Source organism: Lithobates pipiens, unplaced genomic scaffold, assembly GCF_037356315.1.
Source record: "Lithobates pipiens isolate NorthernLeopardFrog02 unplaced genomic scaffold, aLitPip1_a1.2 Scaffold_23, whole genome shotgun sequence".
In the NCBI taxonomy this organism is placed as follows: Eukaryota; Metazoa; Chordata; class Amphibia; order Anura; family Ranidae; genus Lithobates; species Lithobates pipiens.
In genome coordinates this window covers 108,424,930-108,447,085 of record NW_027507785.1, presented here as the reverse complement: position 1 = coordinate 108,447,085, position 22,156 = coordinate 108,424,930, and the positions used below count along the sequence as shown (strand labels likewise).

Here is a 22,156-nt window from a genome sequence, read left to right as displayed (position 1 = left end):
CAATGGGCAAAACCTCCAACCTCCTCATAGTGGTTTCTCTGCACCCCCCTTCCAAATCTCTCACCTCTGCAAAAATAACAACCCCCCCACCCATTAAGCCTTCCCCACCCTGCTTTCAGCTAAGCACACTAAGCACAACACCCCTATTGCCAACCTTGCCCTTCACAGCTATCACCTATTCACAGCTCTCCCACAGTTCTAACCTATTCAAGACCCCCCTCCCCCACAGCTCTTACCTATTCAAGATCCCCCTCCCAATCTCACAGCACTCACCTCCTAACAAACCCCCTGTTCCTAGCGGTCACTGCTGCAGTACACCTCCAACCTCTCCACAGCTGCCTGCCTCTCTGCAAAACCGTCCACCCACAGATTCCGTTCACAGCTCTCTTGACTCCTTTAAAAGCTTGAAAGCGGTGCAGCCGCTGTGATACATACATGTCTGACAGGTGAGGGGAGGGGACAAAAGCTGAGGAATCAAAAATATGCGGCATCGGGACCCAGGGCACCCGTCAACATATGCCCTGCCCTCCCAATTATGGAGCTAGCACACAGAAGCCAGTAGAAGAGATAAGCAATGCAAAAACGTCCTCTACCGCTGTCTGTGTTTAATGGCAGCTTGAAAAAGAACAAAGTGGCCAGACGTTCTTGCTGAAAAAATGTAATTTTCTTTACCCGCTGCTTTGATCACCCTTCCTTGCTCATGGGGCCCCCTACTGGCCCCAGGCCCTTGAGCAGTGCCCGAGTGTTCGTATGGTCAGTCCACCCCTGAGTGGAACCAATTGCCTTCAGAAGTCACCTAATTAGTAAATAGAGTCCACTTGCGTGTAATTTATTCTCAGTATAAATACAGCTGTTCTGTGAAGCCCACCGGGGTTTGTTAGAGAACCTAAGTGAACAAACAGCATCATGAAGGCCAAGGAATACATCAGACAGGGATAAAGTTGTGGAGAAGTTTAAAGTTTAAAGCAAGGTTAGGTTATAAAAAAAACTATCACAAACTTTGGAAATCTCACTGAGCACGGTTCAATCCATCATCTGAAAATGGAAAGAGTATGGCACAACTGCAAACCTACCAAGACATGGCCATCCACCTAAACCGACAGGCTGGGCAAGGAGTGCATTACTCAGAGAAGCAGCCAAGATCCACAGCTCAGGTGGGAGAATCTGTCCACAGGACAACTATTAGTCATGCACTTCACAAATCTGACCTTTGTTGAAAGAAAAATTTCACTCCCTAGATGTGCAAAGCTGGTAGAGACATACCCAAAGAGACTTTCAGCTGTAATTGCAGTGAAAGGTGGTTCTACAAAGTATTGACTCGGGGGTTGAATACAAATGCACGCCACACTTTTCACATATTTATTTGTAAAGAATTTTGAAAAACATTCATTCTTTTCATCATACTTCACAATTATGTGCCACTTTGTGCTGGTCTATCACATAAAATTCCAATAAAATAAATTTATATTTATTTTTTAAGTGTTTATAGAAACACTGGAAATTGTGTTTGAAAGCCTAGCTATTTATTTTGTTATATTTTAGATTTTTCCTTTTATTTTTTTTACCAAAGCCAAGTAAAATGAAAGGAGGAATAGGTGGGCCCAGTTTCCTTTCAAATGCTCCTGAGACACGAGCATTGTTTTGTAAAATTAAAAATAAAGAGTTACAAATAGTTTCACAGAAAAATGTACTATATAACCTTTACTACTGCTGTTCTACAATTAAACTTTGTTTAATGTAACAAAATTAGCTCTAAAGGGCATTATCCTATTTATATTCATCAGAAGAAAAATACATTTAAAAGGATAAATGAGAGGCAAGCTGTGCCCATGGGAAGCCATGGTCAATTTTCATCCACGATCGATCACAGAATTACTTTTTGTATTTCCAGATACTAAGGGTGAAAATCAGTTTTTAAAATTTAGTTTTAGAAATTATATATATATATATATATATATATATATATATATATATATATATAGCTAACAAAATTCTGAAGCTCTTAAAATGATTGTAAAGGTTAATTATTATTATTTTTTTAATAACAAACATGTCATACTTACCTGCTCCGTGCAAGGGTTTTGGCCCCGATCCTCCTTTTCTGCGGTCCAGCGGCACTCCTGGCTCCTCCTCCTCATCGAGTGCCCTCACGGAGAGCCACTTTCCATGGGGGCACTCGTGCGGGCACGCTTCTGAGTCCTGCTGCTGTGTCCATTGCCACAGACAGCAGGACTTGGCCCCGCCCCCCTTGTCACTGGACTTGACTGACAGCAGTGGGAGCCAATTGCTCTCCTGCTGCTATCAATCTCTCCAATGAGGACCGGAGACAGTGGCTGGAGCTGCTGGGTTCGTTCACACTACTGGAACGATCGGGTTAAGAGAAAGGGGGCTCTGGGGGGCAGCTGCAGCACAGAAGATTTTTCACCTTAATGCACAGAATCGTAATTAAGGTGAAAAACTCTGAGACTTTACAACTCCTTTAATACAGAGTCTGATGTGGACCTTACTTACATATTTGCTTAGTCTTTTTCTGAGTAACGGATGTTTGATTTAGGCTTCATGCACACTATCGTTTTTCAGAAGCTCAAAAAAATGCTAGAGGAAAAAGCATTTTTGTGCTAGCTTCTATTAGCATTTTAGTAGCTTTTAGAAGCATTTAGGAGCATTAGCATTTTATTTGCATTTTTGCAGTACATGAAAAAAAAAAAAAAAAAAAGCTGTTAGAAGCAGCTAGGAGCATTTAGAAGCAGTTTGGAGCATTCAGCATTTTTTTCAGCTGGAAAAATGCTCCAAGAAACTCTACAAAAGACCAAGTTAGACTTACCGGTAACTTGTTTTCCAGAAGTCTTTCAGGACAGCACCTGAGAGATAGCGACTCCTCCCTCCTCGTTAGGAAACACCTTCTTCCTCCAGACTTTAAAGGGAGGCACCTCCCTACCACACCTCAGTTGTAGAAGAGAACCTCCGGCCCCGGCTGGAACACAAACATATACATTAGTCACAGCGTAGCATAATACAATACCATAGGGCGGGATGTTGCTGTCCTGAAAGACTTCTGGAAAACAAGTTACCGGTAAGTCTAACTTGGTCTTTCCCAAGGCGTCTTTCAGGACAGCGCCTGAGAGGATAACAGAGACTTACCCCTTAGGGCGGGACAACAGCTTGCAGGACCTTTCTGCCAAACGCTTGATCGCTGGCCGAAGTGAGGTCCAGTCTATAATGTTTCACAAATGTGTGAAAACTCGACCATGTCGCCGCCTTGCAGATCTACTCAGGGGTGGCACCAGCTCTCTCTGCCCACGTAGACGCCAGAGCCCTGGTTGAGTGTGCACAAATTCCTGCTGGAGGGGATAATCCTGCCTGGGAATATGCCTCTGAGATAGATAATTTCAGCCATCTAGCTAAAGTAACTTTAGAAGCTTGGAAACCCTTTTTACTTCCTGAGAAAAGTACAAACAGTGAATCTGAACGTCTGAAGGACTCCGTCCTTTCCAGATAACTCAACAGAGTCCTCCTGACGTCCAATGTATGGAAAATAGTCTCCTTATCTCTTTTGGGGTTAACACAAAAGGTTGGAAGTACTATGTCCTGTATACGGTTCTGAACTGAAGCTACCTTCGGTAAGAATTTTGCATCTGTTCTAATGCCCCGTACACACGAGAGGGATTAAGTCTGACAGACCTCCAAAGGAGTTCCGCCGGAGTTCCGCCGGAGTTCTGGCGGACTTTTCGACCGAACGGACTTGACCACACACCATCACACCAAACTCCGACGGAGTCGAACGTGATGACGTACGACTGGATTCGACGTAGGAAGTTCCTAGACAGTAGCCAATAGCTGCCCTAGCGTCGGTTTTAGTCCGTCGGAGTAGCACACACACGAGCGGATTTTTCAAAGGGGACCGGGTCCGGCGGAGTTCCGTCGGGAAAATTTAAAGCATGCTTCATTTCTAAAGTCCGTCAGACTTTAGCTTCGCTAAAGTCCGTTGCAGCCCACACACGATCGGATAGTCCGCCGGACTCAGTCCGTCGGAGTTTGGATGTCGAAAAGTCCGCTCGTGTGTACGGGGCATAAGAATAACTCTGTCAGGAAAAATGGATAGATACGGTTCTTTAACTGACAGAGCATTTAGCTCACTGATCCTGCGTGCAGAGACAATGGCAATCAGAAAAACGGTCTTTAATGTGAGAAACCAAAGTGAAGCCTCCTCAAGGGGCTCAAAAGGACCCTTTGTTAGGGACTGTAGGACTACCGACAAATCCCATCTAGGAAAAACTTTAATAGGTGCTGGCCTAGATCTTTTAAGGGCTCTAAAGAATCTGATCACCAGCGGATCTGAGGCCACAGATCTTTCCAAGAACACTGTCAGAGCTGCTACCTGCACTTTCAGGGTACTAACTGCTAGTCCCTTGTCTGCTCCATCTTGTAAAAACTCCAAGATGGAGACAAGGCTCCCTGGCACCTGGGCGGCTGAAAAACACCATGTTTTATAACGCTTCCAAACCTTAGAATAAATGGCCTCTGTAACCCTTTTCCTACTTGCCAAAAGGGTAGAGATCAAACGGCTGGAAAACCCCTTGCTCCTAAGGAGCTGCCTTTCAGAAACCAGGCCGTGAGGGCCAAGCTGGCCACTCCTGGATGGTTTACTGGGCCCTGCAACAACAGATCGTGCCTGAGGGGCAGATGCCAACAAGGCTTGATTGCCAGACCTAGAACTGTCGAAAACCAGGCCCTCTTTGGCCAAAAGGGCGTGATTAGAATAACTGGCACCTTTTCCTTCTGAATTTTCCTTAAAATTAACGGGATTAACTGAAATGGGGGAAAAGCGTAGCAAAGACGGAATTCCCATGGATAAGCCAGCGCATCTGTGCCCAGCGAGCCATCGCGACTGTCCAGGGAAAAGAACTGGGGAACCTGGGCGTTCTCCCTTGAGGCGAACAGGTCCACCTCTGGTAGCCCCCATTTCCCGGCAATCATTGCGAATACCTCCGGGTTTAAAGACCATTCCGCTTCCCGAATAGCGTTTCTGCTTAGGAAGTCCGCTAACCTGTTTAGATCCCCTTTTAGGTGGACTGCTGATAGGGATAACAAATGTTTTTCCGCCCACCGAAGAATCTCCATGGCCAGTACCTGAAGCGACCTGCTTCTTGTACCCCCCTGCCTGTTTAAATAAGCCACTGCCGTGGCATTGTCTGTTAGGACCTGAACGTGATGTGACTGAAGCTCCTGAACAAACAATTCCAGAGCCAAGGCAATCGCCTTGAGCTCCCTCCAGTTTGAGGACCTTATTGCCTCCTCTTTGGCCCAGGACCCTTGAGGAACTGGCGTCGGTTGTTAGTCTTTTCTCGACTGGAAAAGCCCAGACTAACCCTTCCGATAAGACATCCTGTCTTTTCCACCACCATAGGGACCTTTTTACCTGGGTTGACACTCTTACCTCTGCCTCTAGGGATGCCACTGTGTGATCCCAAGATTTTAGAAGGAAAGCCTGCAGACACCTGAAATGCATTCTTGCCCACTGGACTGCCGGCATTGTTGAGGTTAGAACCCCCAAAGCTGACAAAACCTGTCTTACAGTCAGATTTTGGCTGGTCTGCAGTAAAGACACTGCACCGGAAATCCTGTCCTTTTTGTCTAAGGGAAGGAAGATTTTTTGATCCACCGAATTTATTAGAAACCCTAAAAACCGAATCTCCTGAGATGGGTTTAGGGATGACTTTTGGAGGTTCAAAATCCACCCCAGCGCCTCCAGGTGGCTGCGAGCCGTGCCTAGATTGATCTGCAATTCCTCGCTGGATGGGGCGAAAAACAGCAGATCGTCTAAATAAGGAATAACTGCGATTCCCTGAAGTCGCAGCGGCGCTAAAGCTTCTGCCATTACTTTGGTAAAAATTCGGGGAGATGATGACAGACCGAAGGGTAAGGCCCTGAACTGGAGATGATGAACCACACCCCCCAACCTCACCGCCAGCCTGAGGAACTTCTGAGACTGGGGAGAGATCGGAACATGTAGGTATGCATCTTTTAAATCCACTGACGCCATAAAACATCCTGGCGTCAACAGATTCCTGACTGAAAAAATTGAGTCCATCTTGAACTTTCTGTACCTGATGGACTCGTTTAACGGTTTCAGGTTGAGAATCAACCGAAATTTTCCTGTCGGTTTTTTTACTAGGAAAACATGGGAATAAAACCCCTCCTGCTGTTCTTGCAGGGGCACCTGTACTACTACACCCTGCTGCATCAGTTCCTCTAGAGAGGACTTCATGGCCAGGGCCCTTACCGAGTCCCGCGGGGTGTTTGTAATCAGGAACCTTTTTGGGGGGTTGTTGGTAAACTCGAGTGAGTAACCCTGCGCGAGAGTGGTCAGAATAAACTGATTTGAAGTTATCCCTGACCACTGCGGAAGAAATTCCTGTAGTCTTCCGCCCACCCGCAGAGACGAGTCATTGAGATTTCTCGGCCTGTGTAGGAGGACGGAAGAGAATTCCGCCTCTACCTTTCGGCTTCGGGGCGGACCAATTTTTCCTTCTCCCCTGCAATTTGCTGTCCTGATCCTGAGCTTTTTGAAGGTCGAAAAAGACGTTTTGGTACCTGCTTTTTCTTTTTGACCGGGAAGGATCTCTTTATCGGCTGTCCTGTCAAGAATATTATCGAGGTCAGGGCCGAAGAGAAGGTCCCCTGAAAAGGGTAACCCACACAGCTTGCTCTTTGATGCCGAGTCACCGGGCCAGGTTTTAAGCCATAAGGCTCTTCTTGCAGCATTAGTTAGAGCTGCTGACCTGGCTGACATCTTAATTGCCGCAGCTGAGGCATCTGCAACATAAGCCACTGCCGCAGTCAGGGTAGGAAAGGAATCTAAGATTTCCTGTTTGGGGGAATCTGCATCTATATGTGACTTTAACTGGTTAATCCAGAATTCTAAATTTCTGGCTACACACGTTGTGGCCACTGCTGGTTTTAAATTGCTCATAACTGATTGCCATGATCTCTTGAGCAAAAGATCCATGTGTTTGTCCATCGGATCTTTCAAAACTCCCATGTCCTCATGACCTGGGAGAAGGCGGCATCCAGTCTGGGCACCTTGTTCCACACTGCTGCAGGGTCCTCCTCAAAAGGAAAACGCCTTTTGTGGGCTTTGGAGAAAAAGGGCTTTTTCTCTGGATCCTGCCATTCCTTCCAAATGGCCTCAGAGATGACCGGATGAACTGGGAACGTTCGGCCCTTAGGCTCATCCAACCCAGCATACATGCGGTCATGGAGTGATAATTCCTTTCTCTCCTCACTTAAGCCAAGCGTAGCATGAATGGCTTTAAGGAGCCCATCAACCTCTTCAAGGGACAGTTTGAATTTAGAGGGGGCTACCTCAGACTCCTCCAACTCCTCTTCCGAATCTTTAACGGAAAGAGCAGTGGACTGCTTTTCCCTCTCTGAAGGGTCTTCAGGAAGAGATTCCAATACCGGGATAGAGAGAGACCCCTGGGAAGACTCTGAAGTGGAAGGCTGATTAGCAGCCGGGTTTGCTAGTGAGTCACGAAAATTTTGAATCGTGGCGTATAGCTCCTTCTTTACAGAGGCAACCAGATCCTCGCATACAGAGGTTGATTCCTCCTTAACTAAAGAGGTAATGCAGGCACTGCATAGGGTTTTCTTCCAATTTTCTCCCAGCTTGGCCCTGCAAGAAGGACATCTTTTCTTTGGGTCAGAGCTCTTAGCCTATGAAGAAAAAGACAAAAAAGGGAAAAAAAACAGGGAACCCTTAGTGAGACCCAGTCTCAGCCATGATAGGGATCACCACACAGGTGCACTGAGAAGAAACCAGTCAGCTTCTAGTGCCCAGACAGGCCCCTTGCCACCAGGGGGGAAAGAAAAAAGGAGAGAGACCAAAAGCCAGGAAATAGGAGAAAAAAGGCAGACTTTAACCGCTGCCTCCTACCTGGGCTTTGCTGGTGCCTGTGCCTGTCTCCACCGCTGCAGACGCTGAATCCTCCATAACAGGTGTGCAGAGATCCACTTGTGGCTACACGCCGCCTCCGGACTCCCATAATGCAGCTGCACCGGACCGGAAGCGGAAATAGGCACCAGCTCCTGTCCTCCCTCCCCCCCCCTGCGTCCACGCCAGAAACGTTTCAGCCGACTCAGTGACCCGCTCTGTCATTTCCGGCGCAACCGCCGAAAAAAAACATGGCGGCGGCACACGCGCGCCGCCGCGCCTACGGACGTGCGGGCCACCGAATCTTCGGCTCTCTCCGAGCACCAAGAGGGGAAGAGGAGCCCGCTTGCTACCGCTGCCGAGGCCTGTGTAGGTCGGGAGGACAGCGGGTCCCTTAAGGAGGAAAAAAAGGGAAGGAAGCCTAGTCCCTCAGGAACACCTAAGAGAACTGACTCCCTCCCAAAAGATGTTCCCTCCGGGCCGGAGGAAACACAATAACTGAGGTGTGGTAGGGAGGTGCCTCCCTTTAAAGTCTGGAGGAAGAAGGTGTTTCCTAACGAGGAGGGAGGAGTCGCTATCTCTCAGGTGCTGTCCTGAAAGACGCCTTGGGAAAACTTTTTTTTTCTGCTCCTAGACCCTGAAGCTCAAAAAATGCTAATAGCCTAAAGTAGTGTGCATGGGCACATAGGATAACACTATTTAGCTTCTAGGAGCAGAACAAAATTCAAATAACTTCTAGGAGCTTAAAAAAACACTAGTGTGTATGGAGCCTTAGGATGGTGAAGAATGAACAGTGAAGGGTTTTGGGACAAAGGGTGGTAAAGGAAGCTATAGGAGGTGCAACAAAAAGGGCATGCGAGTAGCAAAAAATGATGAGATTACACGAAAGGGAATAGGGCAATAAGTAGTGGACTGAGGGGAGTGATGTCAAAGTGATGAGACATAGTTATTGGACTGTGATGCACACCATAAATGAGCAGGGGAGTGGTTAATATATTACAATTACTTAAAAAAAAAAAAAAAAAACACAAAGTGGACCTTGAGGATGGGACTAAAAGCCCAGCCACTGAAGAAGCAGAAGGTACAAATAAAAAAACATTTTTATTTTTTTATTTTTAAAGGATAAAGGCAAAGTTAGAAATGGGATAGGGTGGCCGACTGTATAATATATATTAGTGCATAAAAAAATTAACCAAAATTACGATGACCAGAGGTATCACTTTATGGTTAAGTAGGTACTCCATGGTTAGTATATATCGTTCTGACTACTCACTTTCCTGTTTGAAAAACTCTGTTAACATTCTGCATACAAGCATGAACAGATGTCTTTAGCGCCTTCTAGTTGTATTAGAGTGTATGTACAATATATATTAACTACACAATTACAATAGAGGTAGTGAGGTAAGAATAATGAGAACAGAAACTGATGCAACATCATAAAATGTGTATAAAATATACTGGAAAATACACATTGTAATAAATAAAAAAATAAAAAAATTACATATGCATGAAAATGCGGTGTAAACATCATTACAGTAACAATTTTTAGACTTTCAAAAACCTGCCACATTTGTTGGATATTATACCATTTCCAGCTAAATAGCAGATCACTTGAACAGCCCAACCCTCTGGCATGGGCAGCTTGAATCTGATTATTTGGAATCATCAATCCGTTTCTCACAATCAGGAAAGCATTCCTATATTAATGTCTAGTATTTCATCTGCATTGGCCTTAGAGGTGCACAGTGATGGGCAATAGCCTCAAATCACTCGTCTTGTGCAACAATTTCTCTGACTATAGCTTTCTCTGTACATCACTGCCCCCTGCTTGGCCACAAAGGCAGGGAAATGATGCTAAAGGACTTCAGTAATTTGGTATAGTGAAATAAATTCGGAAATCTTTTGTTCAATTTAGAGCAAATTCAATTATTAAAGGAGAAGTCCAGGCTGAGCTTTTTAGGCTGGGCTTCTCCTAAGGGTCACAGAAGCGCTAATCATTTTGCACTCCTGTGACTCATTTTCAGCGGAGAGCGGTCTGAAGTACTCTCTCCGCTGACGTCCCGAAGATCAGTCGAGGCAGCGCGTCATCCTGACTTCAGAAGTCCGCCAGCTGTCTTGACTGATGGCAGTCTTAGCGTCTAAGCAAGCCGCCGACACGACCGCTCCGCACCCTTCCACAGCACAGTGCTCCAGTGAGCGTGGAGGAACAGAGCAGGAGAGATGCTGAGTGAGAACCGAGCCATCAGCAATGTTCGGTGGCTCGGTTCTCAGTGCAGAGATGGAAAGCTACAGCATCGGTCTGATGCCACATCCACCTAGGTAAGTATAAATCTCAAGAAAAAAAAAACAAAAAAAAAAACATACTTCTCTTTTAAATTCTATCACAGAATAAACATTACCTGTAAGACACTGATTGGAGTTGGCATCACAGGGAGAGATGTGGCTGAAAGAATGCGAATAATCAATGGATTGAGCTCCTGTCTTTGTTGTTGTGACAGTAAAGGGGAATTTATGCCCAAAGTCATATAGCAATCTAATATTTTATCTGAGCTTTCCTGTATCCGACCTGTAACAGCTAGATCTCCTGTAAAAAGAATGAAAAAGACACAATCACTTTTATTTACAATTTATACTGCACTAGTCAGTTGGTTCCTGCTATGATTATTTTATGGCAATTTACCAGTGTTTCTATTTCCCCCAGGTATAGATTGAGCCAATAGGGGGTCATAAGCTTTTCAAATGAAAACTGCCTGAAAAAATAACACTCCCTTGGACTAATAAGACCCTTACCCCCAAATAGATGCTTCTCCACCCCCTCACAAACAGATAGTAGTCTGATGTAGCACCCTGATGTTTAAGCAGGGTTTCTAGTAAATTTACCTGCCAGGTATAGTTGCCTTGGCCAATCGATAGGAGATCAATTGATTTCACCCTTCTGGAATTGCTGCACTTTTCTCTTCTGTCACTAGATGGCCAGGTATCTAGTGGCATTAGATAAGGCAAGGACATAGCAAGGATAGATTAGGAATAGATGGGGTGTCCCAGCCAATGGGCAGGGATTTTCTTGGGTCCCTTGGCCTATTTTTTTTTTAGGTGAGGTCAGGTGATCGGGATTCTGTGCCAGCTGGACGGCTGTCTATGTGGACGTGTGTTGTATTTCCCCGGGCTGCTAGGCCCGAGCCTGAGGTCTATCCTGGGGACATTTCGCTGCTAGGCTGTCTGAGGGCCTATCCAAAAGCAAGAGAGAGCAGCGCAGGGTTTTGACTGGGGCTTGCAGTCCAACCAAAAGTGACAGTTATGCCAGCCAGAGAACCTGTCGTAGTCAGAGGTAGAAGGAAGCTGTCGGCACTAAGGGACCATTCACCTCATTACCAGGGACCACCATGAGTAGTTGAAGCAAGTACCAGAGCAGTATTCTCACCAATTGGGGATGGTGAAGAATTGGGAAACTTCAGCAGGTGTCAAGCCAGGGGCTCAGCCAGTGAAGGTGATGCTTGCAGAGCAGTCTTGTGTGCCAAGACCGGGGCCAAACAGGCCAGAGGGGTGACGCTTGAGGAGTATATGTGAGTGCCAAGCTAGGGACCCAGCAGGGACGTGGGGGTGAAGCTTGAGGAAGATACTCAGTGAGAAGATTGGAAGAGCTCAGGAGGTCCCGTGGCAGTGGATCAGCGGGTCTAGGTGATGGACTGGGAGCTCAGTTGAGTGAAGATCTAAAAAGGAGATTGTAGAGCAAATGAAAGAGTTCATTGCAACCTTTGTTAGAAACTGTTCAAGATTGTTGCCATAGGAGACAGCGTGTCTACACATGCAGATGTGGTGCCAGCTGGGTACCTTTCCCTGCATGGCTGCCTACCTATAGAACTGTCGAAGTCTGCCAATTAACATTGCAACCTACTAAAGGGTGTCCTGGCCCTAACCCCCTCTCCCACAGTTCTGTTTAAGAGAAAATTAATGTCTTTGCATTCAAGAATTGTCTGGCACCCATTAATCTACCTCCATTGCACCCACCATGCCTTGTAACCCACTTTACACAGAAGGATGTCAACTGTCAGCTAACTCTGGAGGTCACCATTAGGCCTGGAGAGGCTTGGGACTTGGCTACACTAGCCTTCTGTGTGTGTCACCACCCACCGTCCCAACCCTCCTAAAATAACTTTAGATTGATATTACCAATCTAAAACCCTTACTTTACCAACCCCCTTACTTTATAGATAAATGTTCTCATATTTATCCTGAACTCATTCTGCTCATGGGCTAACAGGGAACATGCTGATAGGAGAAAATAGCAGAGTGACAGAGATGCAATAATCAGGTTTGAGGCTTCTAATTTAACTGTCTAGTTACAAGCTGGGGGAATGATAAGACCTGAAAATTTTACTTAAAGTGGTTGTAAACTGCTGAAAAAATAAATAAATAAATAAAAAAACCTGCAAGACAGTGGAAAATGTGCTAGTATGCATCTCATACTAGCACATTATGAAATACTTATCTTAGAACGAAACCACTGGCAACAAAAGTGAGTACACCCCTAAGTGAAAATGTCCAAATTGGGCCTAACTAGCCATTTTCCCTATCCAGTGTCATGTGACTCGTTAGTGTTACAAGGTCTGAGGTGTGAATGGGGAGCAGGTGTGTTAAATTTGGTGTTATCACTCTCACTCTCTCATACTGGTCACTGGAAGTTCAACATGGCACCTCATGGCAAAGAACTCTCTGAGGAACTGAAAAAACTAATTCTTGCTCTACTCTTGCCCTCTGTCCTAGGCTATAAGAAGATTGTCAAGAAAAAAAACTAAGATGTAGCTCAGTGGCCAAGACCATACAGTGGTTTAACAGGACAGGTCCCACTCAGAACAGGCCTTGCCGTGGTCGACCAAAGAAGTTGAGTGCACATGCTCAGCATCATATCAAGAGGTTGTCTTTGGGAAATAGACATATGAGTGCTGCCAGCATTGCTGCAGAGGTAGAAGGGGTGGGGGATCAGCCTGTCAGTGCTCAGACCATAGACCACACACTGCAAAAGAGAGGTCTGCATGGCTGTCATGCCAGAAGTAAGCCTCTTCTAAAGATGATGCACAAAAACCCACAGTTTGCTGAAGACAAGCAAACTAAGGACATTGATTAGTGGAACCATGTCCTGTGGTATTATAAGACCAAGATAGACGTATTTGGTTCAGATGGTGTCAAGCATGTGTGGGGGCAACCAGGTGAGATGTACAAAGACAAGTGTGTTTTGCCTACAGTCAAGCATGGTGGTGGGATTGTCATGGTCTGGGTTTGCATGAGTGCTGCCAGCACTGGGGAGCTACAATTCATTGAGGAAACCATGAATGCCAACATGGACTGTGACATAGTGAAGCAGAGCATGATCCCCTCCCTTTGGAGATTGGGCCACAGGGCAGTATAACAACGAACCAAACACACCTCCAAGATGAGCACTGCCTTGCTAAAGATGCTGAGGGTAAAGGTGATGAACTCGCCAAGCATATCTCCAGACTTAAACACTATTAAGCATCTGGGGGCATCCTCAAATGGAAAGTAAAGGAGCAAAAGGTCTCTAACATTCACCAGCTCCGTGATGTCATCATGGGAGTGGAAGAGGACTCCAGTGGCAACCTGTGAAGTTCTGGTGAACTCCATGCCCAAGAGGGTCAAGGTAGTGCTGGAAAATAACGGTGGCCACACAAAATATTGACACTTTGGGCCCAATTTGAAAATTTTCACTTAGGGGTGTACTCATTTTTGTTGCCAGCAATTTAGACATTAATGGCTGTGTTCTGAGTTATTTTGATGGGACAGAAAATGTACACTGTTATACAAGCTGTACACTCACTACTTTACATTTAAAAAAAGTGTAATTTCTTCAGTGTTGTCACATGAAAAGATCTAATAAAACATTTACAAAAACGTGACGGGTGTACTCACTTTTGTGAGATACTATATGTTCCATGGTTTTGGGGCACTTTCTGAAAGAACACCAAAAGTCCTATGTACTTTCAGAAAATTTACCAAAACCTCAGGACACAATAGAAGTCTATGGCAAAGCGTAGCTAACCCGCACAAAAAATGAAGACACACTGCCTGCGGCCAAAGCACAGCAGATCAGTGTGAAACTGCCCTAAGACCCCTTTCATGCTGAGGCAGCGTTCAGGTGTTTTAGCGCTAAAAATAGCACCTGAAAACTGCCTCCTGTTCATTTGAATGAGTGCTTTCACACTGCGGCGGTAGAAAAAGTTCTGCAAGCAGCATCTTTAGGCTCGGTTCACACTGGGGGCGACGCGAGGCGACACGACTTGCCGTGCCGCGACCTGACAAGTCGCCCCCGTTCTGTACTACGGAACCGTTCTAAGAGGAGCGACTCGAGTCGCTCCGACTTAGAAAAAAGGTTCCTGTACTACTTTTGGGCGACCTCGGGCGACTTGCATTGACTTCTATACAGAAGTCATTTGCAAGTCGCCGCTGAGGTCGTGGCAGGTCGCGGCGCGGCAAGTCGTGTCGCCTCGCATCGCCCCCTGTGTGAACCGAGCCTTAGGGTGCGTTTGGAGCTCTGTAGAAAGGACTGCATAAACGCCCCTGCCCATTGAAATTAATGGGCAACGCTTCCAAAGCGTCTCAAAATGGTTTCTAAAGTGGTGCAAAAAGGGGCATTTTTGTGTTTTTTTTAAGGAGACATTGTCAAATGACCTTAAAAAAAAAAGAAACGCCCAGCTAGCGCCCTAAAAGCGCCGCTAAAGTGCAGCTGTAGCCCCACTGTTTTAGCAGCGCTTCAGTGTGAAATGGGTCTTAGGATCCTTCCAAACAGACGTTTTAATCAGATCCACCTGTCAGTTCAGGCAAATTTGAATAGAAAGCCCAATGTTAAACCCCTTTCACACAACTGTTCTGATCAGGTCCACTTGTTTGTTTTTCAGGGGTCCATTCACCCCTATGGACCGGCAGGTGTAAACAGACTCGTGTCCATTTACACCTGCTGACCTGCAATTTGATCCACTAATAACAAATAAAAGGGATCCATTCTCCTCCATGTAAGTGGATCAGAAGGTAGTCAGCTGTCCATTTACACCCATGGAGCAGAGCGAGCTCTGTCTGTATCCGCTCTGCATAAACTGAGTGGACACGGACCTGTCATCTGCCCTACTTATCAAAACAGAAGGCACCCGTGTGAAAAGGGCCTTAGGCTAGAGGCAGGCAGATGTAAAATGGACAGGCGTCCATTTAAATTGACCATCTCTGAGTTCATCTAGGTCTGAAAAGAATACAGAAATACAGACATCCATGCTGTTGTGCTCCGATTCAGCAGGAGATTTGTTCATGGATCCCCCCCCCCCTGATTGGAATGGATGCTGTGCATCTGAAAAGTAAATCTGTAAGCAATATGAGGGTGCAATTATTCATCTCCTTTAAAAATCTTAAGCTGGCCATACACCATACAATTTTTCTATAGATTTACATTCAACTATGTAGTGCAAGGGCCTGCCTAATTGCATACAAACTGAAAGCGTTTAGGTTTGACCTCATATTATATGGTTTTGGTAAATCTAAAGGAAAGTTGTACAAGAAAATTGTATAATATATAGCCAGCCTTATGCAGGCCATACATGGTCGAATTTCGAACAAATTTTCTTTTAAAAATCAGAAAAATCGTTTTTTTTTGTGATCTCATGATGCCACCATTGATTTTCGAAATTCGGCCAACCAAGCTACAGAAAACAATTTTCTTGGCCGGGAATCTTTTTCTCTCAGTAAATTATCTTTTCTTATTACATTTCTCGCACGATTCTCCCATCATTGATTAGAAAATTGTTTGTTTTTCAAAAAATTTCCAACATGTCCGATTCCTCAAATTTGATTTCCGCATGAAAATCGGCTGTTGTTGCAGCCCACTAATGGTGCGAAATTAGTACGAAAATTCTTAGATACGATTTTTGAAATTTGAACCGTGTATGGCCGGCATTAGTCACTTGCCTGGCTTCAATTCTTTTAATCATGGACCAGGATCAGGTGTGCAGATCAGGATATTATCTGCATACAGTGCCTTGCGAAAGTATTCGGCCCCCTTGAACTTTTCAGCCTTTTGCCACATTTCAGGCTTCTAACATAAAGATATAAAAAATGTATTTTTTGTGAAGAATCACCAACAAGTGGGACACAATTGTAAAGTGGAACGAAATCTATTGGATTTTTGAAACTTTTTTAACTAATAAAAAAATGAAAAGTGGGGCGTGCAAAATTATTCGGCCCCCTTGTGTTAATACTTTGTAGAGCCACCTTTTGCTGCGATTACAGCTGCAAGTCGCTTGGGGTATGTCTCTATCAGTTTTACACATCGAGAGACTGAAATTCTTGCCCATTCTTCCTTGCAAAACAGCTCGAGCTCAGTGAAGTTGGATGGAGAGCGTTTCTGAACAGCAGTTTTCAGCTCTTTCCACAGATTCTCGATTGGATTCAGGTCTGGACTTTGACTTGGCCATTCTAACACCTGGATACGTTTATTTCTGAACCATTCCTTTGTAGATTTTGCTGTATGTTTGGGATCATTGTCTTGTTGGAAGATAAATCTCCGTCCCAGTTTCAGGTCTTTTGCAGACTCCAACAGGTTTTCATCCAGAATGGTCCTGTATTTGGCTGCATCCATCTTCCCCTCAATTTTAACCATCTTCCATGTCCCTGCTGAAGAAAAGCAGGCCCAAACCATGATGCTGCCACCACCATGTTTGACAGTGGGGATGGTGTGTTGAGGGTGATGAGCTGTGTTGTTTTTACGCCAAACATATCGTTTTGCATTGTGGGCAAAAAGTTTGATTTTGGTTTCATCTGACCAGAGCACCTTCTTCCACATGTTTGGTGTGTCTCCCAGGTGGCTTGTGGCAAACTTTAGACAAGACTTTTTATGGATATCTTTGAGAAATGGCTTTCTTCTTGCCACTCTTCCATAAAGGCCAGATTTGTGTAGTGTACGACTGATTGTTGTCCTATGGACAGACTCTCCCACCTCAGCTGTAGTTCTCTGCAGTTCATCCAGAGTGATCATGGGCCTCTTGGCTGCATCTCTGATCAGTCTTCTTGTCTGAGCTGAAACTTTAGAGGGACGGCCAGGTCTTGGTAGAGTTGCAGTGGTCTGATACTCCTTCCATTTCAAAATGATCGCTTGCACAGTGCTCCTTGGGATGTTTAAAGTGGTTGTAAACCCTTACAAACCACTTTGACCTACAGGTAAGCCTAGATTAAGGCTTACCTGTAGGTCCAAGAAATATCTCCTAAACCTATACAGTTTAGGAGATATTTGCCTGTAGACAGCGGCGCGCAGGCGCACTGAGCGCGGCATTTCCAACATCGGAGCTGCTGCAAGTGTCGGCTCCCGTGCGCATGCGCGGGAGTGACGTCATCGCGGCTCCGCCGAATGACAGCGGCGGAGCTGCGAGACCCCACCGAAAAGATGGATGCGCCGGACTACAGGGGACAGCAGTGACATCGCTGGCTCCTGTGTCAGGTAAGTGACACATAATGGGCTACTATGCGATGCATAGTAGTCCATTATGCTTTGCCTTTGCAGGGAATGAAAGATTAAGTAAACCCATCAGGGTTTACTTCCTCTTTAAAGCTCGGGAAATCTTTTTGTATCCAAATCCGGCTTTAAACTTCTCCACAACAGTATTACGGACCTGCCTGGTGTGTTCCTTGGTCTTCATGATGCTCTCTGCGCTTTCAACAGAACCCTGAGACTATCACAGAGCAGGTACATTTATACAGAGACTTGATTACACACAGGTGGATTCTATTTATCACCATCAGTCATTTAGGACAACATTGGATCATTCAGAGATCCTCGCTGAACTTCTGGAGTGAGTTTGCTGCACTGAAAGTAAAGGGGCTGAATAATTTTGCACACACCACTTTTCAGTTTTTTATTTGCTAAAAAAGTTTAAAATATCCAATAGATTTCGTTCCACTTCACAATTGTGTCCCACTTGTTGGTGATTCTTCACAAAAAATTAAAATTTTATATCTTTATGTTTGAAGCCTGAAATGTGGCAAAAGGTTGAAAAGTTCAAGGGGGCCGAAAACTTTCGCAAGGCACTGTACATGCTGCAGCATATTCAAAAGGCATAGTAGGTAAAACCAGCCTTGATGGTTTTTCTCAACACAGGTTTTCTTTAAATTGCGCTGAATTTAAAGGAGTTCATTCAACAGTATGATCAGACATAACAGTACTCATAATATAAAAACACACTCTTATGCTTTATTCAAAGTCTCCAAAGATGATCTATATTGTGACACTTTGTCTGACTCAGCTATTAAAGCTAACACTCAGTAATGGTGAGAATCCCACTGATGTTCAGAATGAGTGAAACTAATTTTCAGTGAATAGTACTCATTTTCAGAGACAGCTTAGGATAAAGGTGACAGATAATACCATGTCAGTGCCAATACTGGTATCACTTCTCATGTTAATAAACTGTCTGAACAGGAACCTGACAGGTACAGCCCGTGGTATAACTAACTCTATCAATCAGCCTGGCAATCCTCTAATTTAGTGCTTGCACAGCCTGAGCAGGAATGTGTATAATGAGGCAGCAGGCTCCGCAGCTGGCAGTACAGAACACTGAATAAGTGAATTAAAAGTGTTAACAAGACTCTGTCATTTAAAGTTAAGAACTCATCAGCCACTAATATAGAAGTACAAAATAACCACACTCTGGAGTCTGGCTATGACTCCCATTCCCGGCTAGAACTATTTCTATGGGCTGACTGAGGCCACAGTCTGCAGAAAGGGGAAATGCCACCTAATTATATTTGTAATCTTGAGTGCTTGTAGGGTATTAGAACTGGTATTCCAGTACTGACCTCCATGACGTTATGCACAGCATGCATAGTGCGCTGTGGCAGATGGTGGGTTTGGCCAAATTGCATTAACAGTGGGGAGGGGGGCTTAAAGGAGCGTGGTTAATTAAAACAAAAGCCATAAAATGGTCTTAAGATTGCTGTGGTATAAAAAAAATAAAAAAAACTTCCATTACATAGGATTTGTGTACACTGAAACTAGACAGAGAGTCTGAGCCTATCTTACAGAAGACCTTCACTAGAATAGTATGGGACTGTTTAACTACCAGCAACTGTTCAGACCATTAACACTTTGGTGAGAAGTCTTTAATGTACAATATCATGTATATAGCGTATCCTTTGTCTTTGCAGTCTACCCCCCATCCTCAGTCTTCACAGTCCCCCACCATCCTCAGTCTTCACAGTCCCCCACCATCCTCAGTCTTCACAGTCCCCCACCATCCTCAATCTTCACAGTCCCCCACCATCCTCAATCTTCACAGTCCCCCACCATCCTCAATCTTCACAGTCCCCCACCATCCTCAATCTTCACAGTCCCCCACCATCCTCAATCTTCACAGTCCCCCACCATCCTCAATCTTCACAGTCCCCCACCATCCTCAATCTTCACAGTCCCCCACCATCTTCAGTCTTAAATTTCCCCATATCTTCAGTCTTCACAGTTCCTTTCCCCCCTCCCTCAATTCACAGCGCTCAACTCAGAGTCTCAGATACATCTCTCTTACAGGCATGGCAGATGGATAACATCAGCACCCCCTACCCCAAGGGCCAGTAACCGCTGCTAGACAGGCGCTCTAAGCTCCAACAACAGGATCTGTGTGTGATGGAGACCCAAGTCACACAGGACCTCTGTGACAGAAGCCAGAGAGCAGGCAGTGGCAGGCATGGCTGCAGCGCCTCAGGCTTGTCTCCTCCATGGGTGTAGAGTGGGTCAGAGCATAGTGGGCCCTATCCCCTTCAGGGTCTGCACCCATGGATGATACACCATTGATAGAATCCCTACCTGCCCTCTACCCAAAAGTGCTCCTCCATTACCCTTTATTCTGAAATTACTTCACTACAGAGACAAAGAAATTATTTTGTCCTTGGCATGCACTATGAGAGATGTGGAAATAAATGGTTTAAAAGTCACATTCTTCCCTGATTACTCTACGATACGATAGAAGCAGAGAGCTGAGTTTATTGAAATCAAAAAGACTATAGCAATGCTTATAAAAGCCATTGTTAATTTGCACAAAAGGAAAACTCTTGCACCCATCTCCTCATTGTTCAGTGCCATATAATAGAATTTGACTCACAATCAAAATAATGTTCATTGAGTGCATTAAGGGACAAAGGAAGTCTTTCACCCTCAGTTATACTGCCACATAAAAAAAGGATAAGACACTGGTAAAAAAAATAAAACTGAAGGCAAGCTCAGCATTCCCATCTCACTACTAGCATGGCTCTCTTTAGTAGCAAAGCAGTACCAAGTAAATGATTAAAAACACATAGGTAGAGGACCTGTGCAATTCAGTGGACTCTAAGAAAACATCTGAAAGAATCCAAGAAATCAGACCTAGCTGATGGAAGGAAAAGATTCATCACATGAAGAAACTCCTAGGGTGTAAATCCCAAAATGTGTACTAAGTAGACTTCCCAGGAGTCCAAAGGAGCATCAGCCAGGGATCTTATCAAGTTGTTATACCATATCCACTGAAGCAATGAGGAACAGCGGAATGTCCTCTCATCTTAATTCTCTGAAGCAGACAAGAAGTTTCAAAAGAGAAAAGCATAGAACACGGTGTACTGATCCCACAGAGAAATAATAGCATCCATTGCTTCCACTAGAGGATCCCTATGCTTGGAGACAAATTAGCCCAGTTTGTTGTTGACCCTGGAAGCCAGAAAGTCCACATCCAGTAATCACCCACCTATGACGCAGGTCCAGGAACAGGACAACATATAAAGGTTCAGGATCCATTCAAACTGCTGTATTGTCTGCAGCTTGCAACCCTTGAATACCACCTCCTGCACCTAGTCATGTGGGATGCAAGAATTCCAAGTACATGCAAAGATTAAAAACAGACTGAGAATCAAGCTTGTGGAGTCCAGACATGGCTAGTACAGGAGAAATAAGAGGGACAGAGAGGGAGAAGATTTTGTAGTCTGTTCCTTTGGCTTCATCTGCTGAGAGAAAGGAAACAGGGAATTTTAAGGGAGCCCAGAGACCTATGTACTTGAGGTAGCTCCTGATGCTCGGCCTGACATTCACAAAGTGAATCCTCAAAGGACAGGGTTAATGCTGACACAAGACAAGCGTCTTTAAACCTGGAAAGCACTCTCCAGCTAATTTACCAGACAAAAAAAATCTCAAAAGTGCCCCACATGGTACTTTGTGACCAAAGGTCACTTTAAGGCTATCTTCACAGCGCCCAGTTTCGCAGGATTCAGATATGGCACTCCAGGCTGAGGACAGCAGTGACGGACAGCTGCAATTGGAGAAACCACACTGTAGAAGCAGTGTAGAGAAGAGCTTGCTTTAAAAAAAAATGGATCTTGGGGGTATTAAGAAGAAAATGAGCTAGCAAATACAGGTTACCATTTTACAAAGCAGAACTGAAAGCTACTAGAAAAAAACTGAGGGTTGCTATTAGTTGGAGGACATAAACCTGTGCTGGCTTACAGTTTTTTTATTTGCCAGCATCCAATCATACTGCAAATGGCAGTATAACCAAAGGTGAACTGGTGCACAGCACCCCAGAGGCTGGACAACTGACAGGCCTCTCTATAGGCTGCACTGAGGAAGAAGGGAGTCACCAACAGTGGCGGCATGTCCATTAGGGGCACGCGGATCCCGCGCCCCCATCCATGTGTCCGGCCCCCTAATCTGCATGCAGGGCGCCAGACACATGGATTCCAATGGGGGGGTGTTTGAAACACGTGGTTAGAGCCAGAGGCTCTAATATGCTTCAAAAAAGGGTGGACTCAGGCATAGAGCACTGCGCCCCGAACCCACGCAGTTGTCTGACAATAGCCCCCAGCCAGCTGACCGACCGGGGGGGGGTGGTTGTTTGCTGCCCCCAAAAAAGAAAACCACCAGCCACAACTGAGGGAAGAGGAAGTGAGCAGACAGTCCAAAAACTTCAGACTCAAGTCTCTCCTCCTTTCTGCATGTCCCTGCAAAGGTGAAAAGGGACAGCAGCGACAGAAAAATCAGTTCAGTGGCAGATTTTCTAGCTGGCAAAAAAGGTGCCATGTCACAAGGGTGCGTGGAGGCAAAAAGTGTTCACAGTTTGGAGTGCAGTGTCAGGGGTGCTGAGAGGCAGGGAGTTTCAGCATCAGAAGCACAGTGATAAGGGTACTGGGTGACAGCAAAATGCAATGTCAGGGTGCAGAGTG

The 22,156-nt window shown here is 45.2% G+C and overlaps 1 protein-coding gene across 1 annotated transcript in view; it reads right to left on the bottom strand.

The window, feature by feature from the left end:
• CFAP92 (cilia and flagella associated protein 92 (putative)) overlaps positions 1-22,156 on the bottom strand; it is a 193,991-nt gene that overhangs the window by 78,608 nt on the left and 93,227 nt on the right. Inside the window, exon 9 of the mRNA XM_077452160.1 lies at positions 10,333-10,517. Coding sequence (XP_077308286.1) covers positions 10,333-10,517 — 185 coding nt within the window. The remainder of the gene's footprint in view (positions 1-10,332; positions 10,518-22,156) is intronic.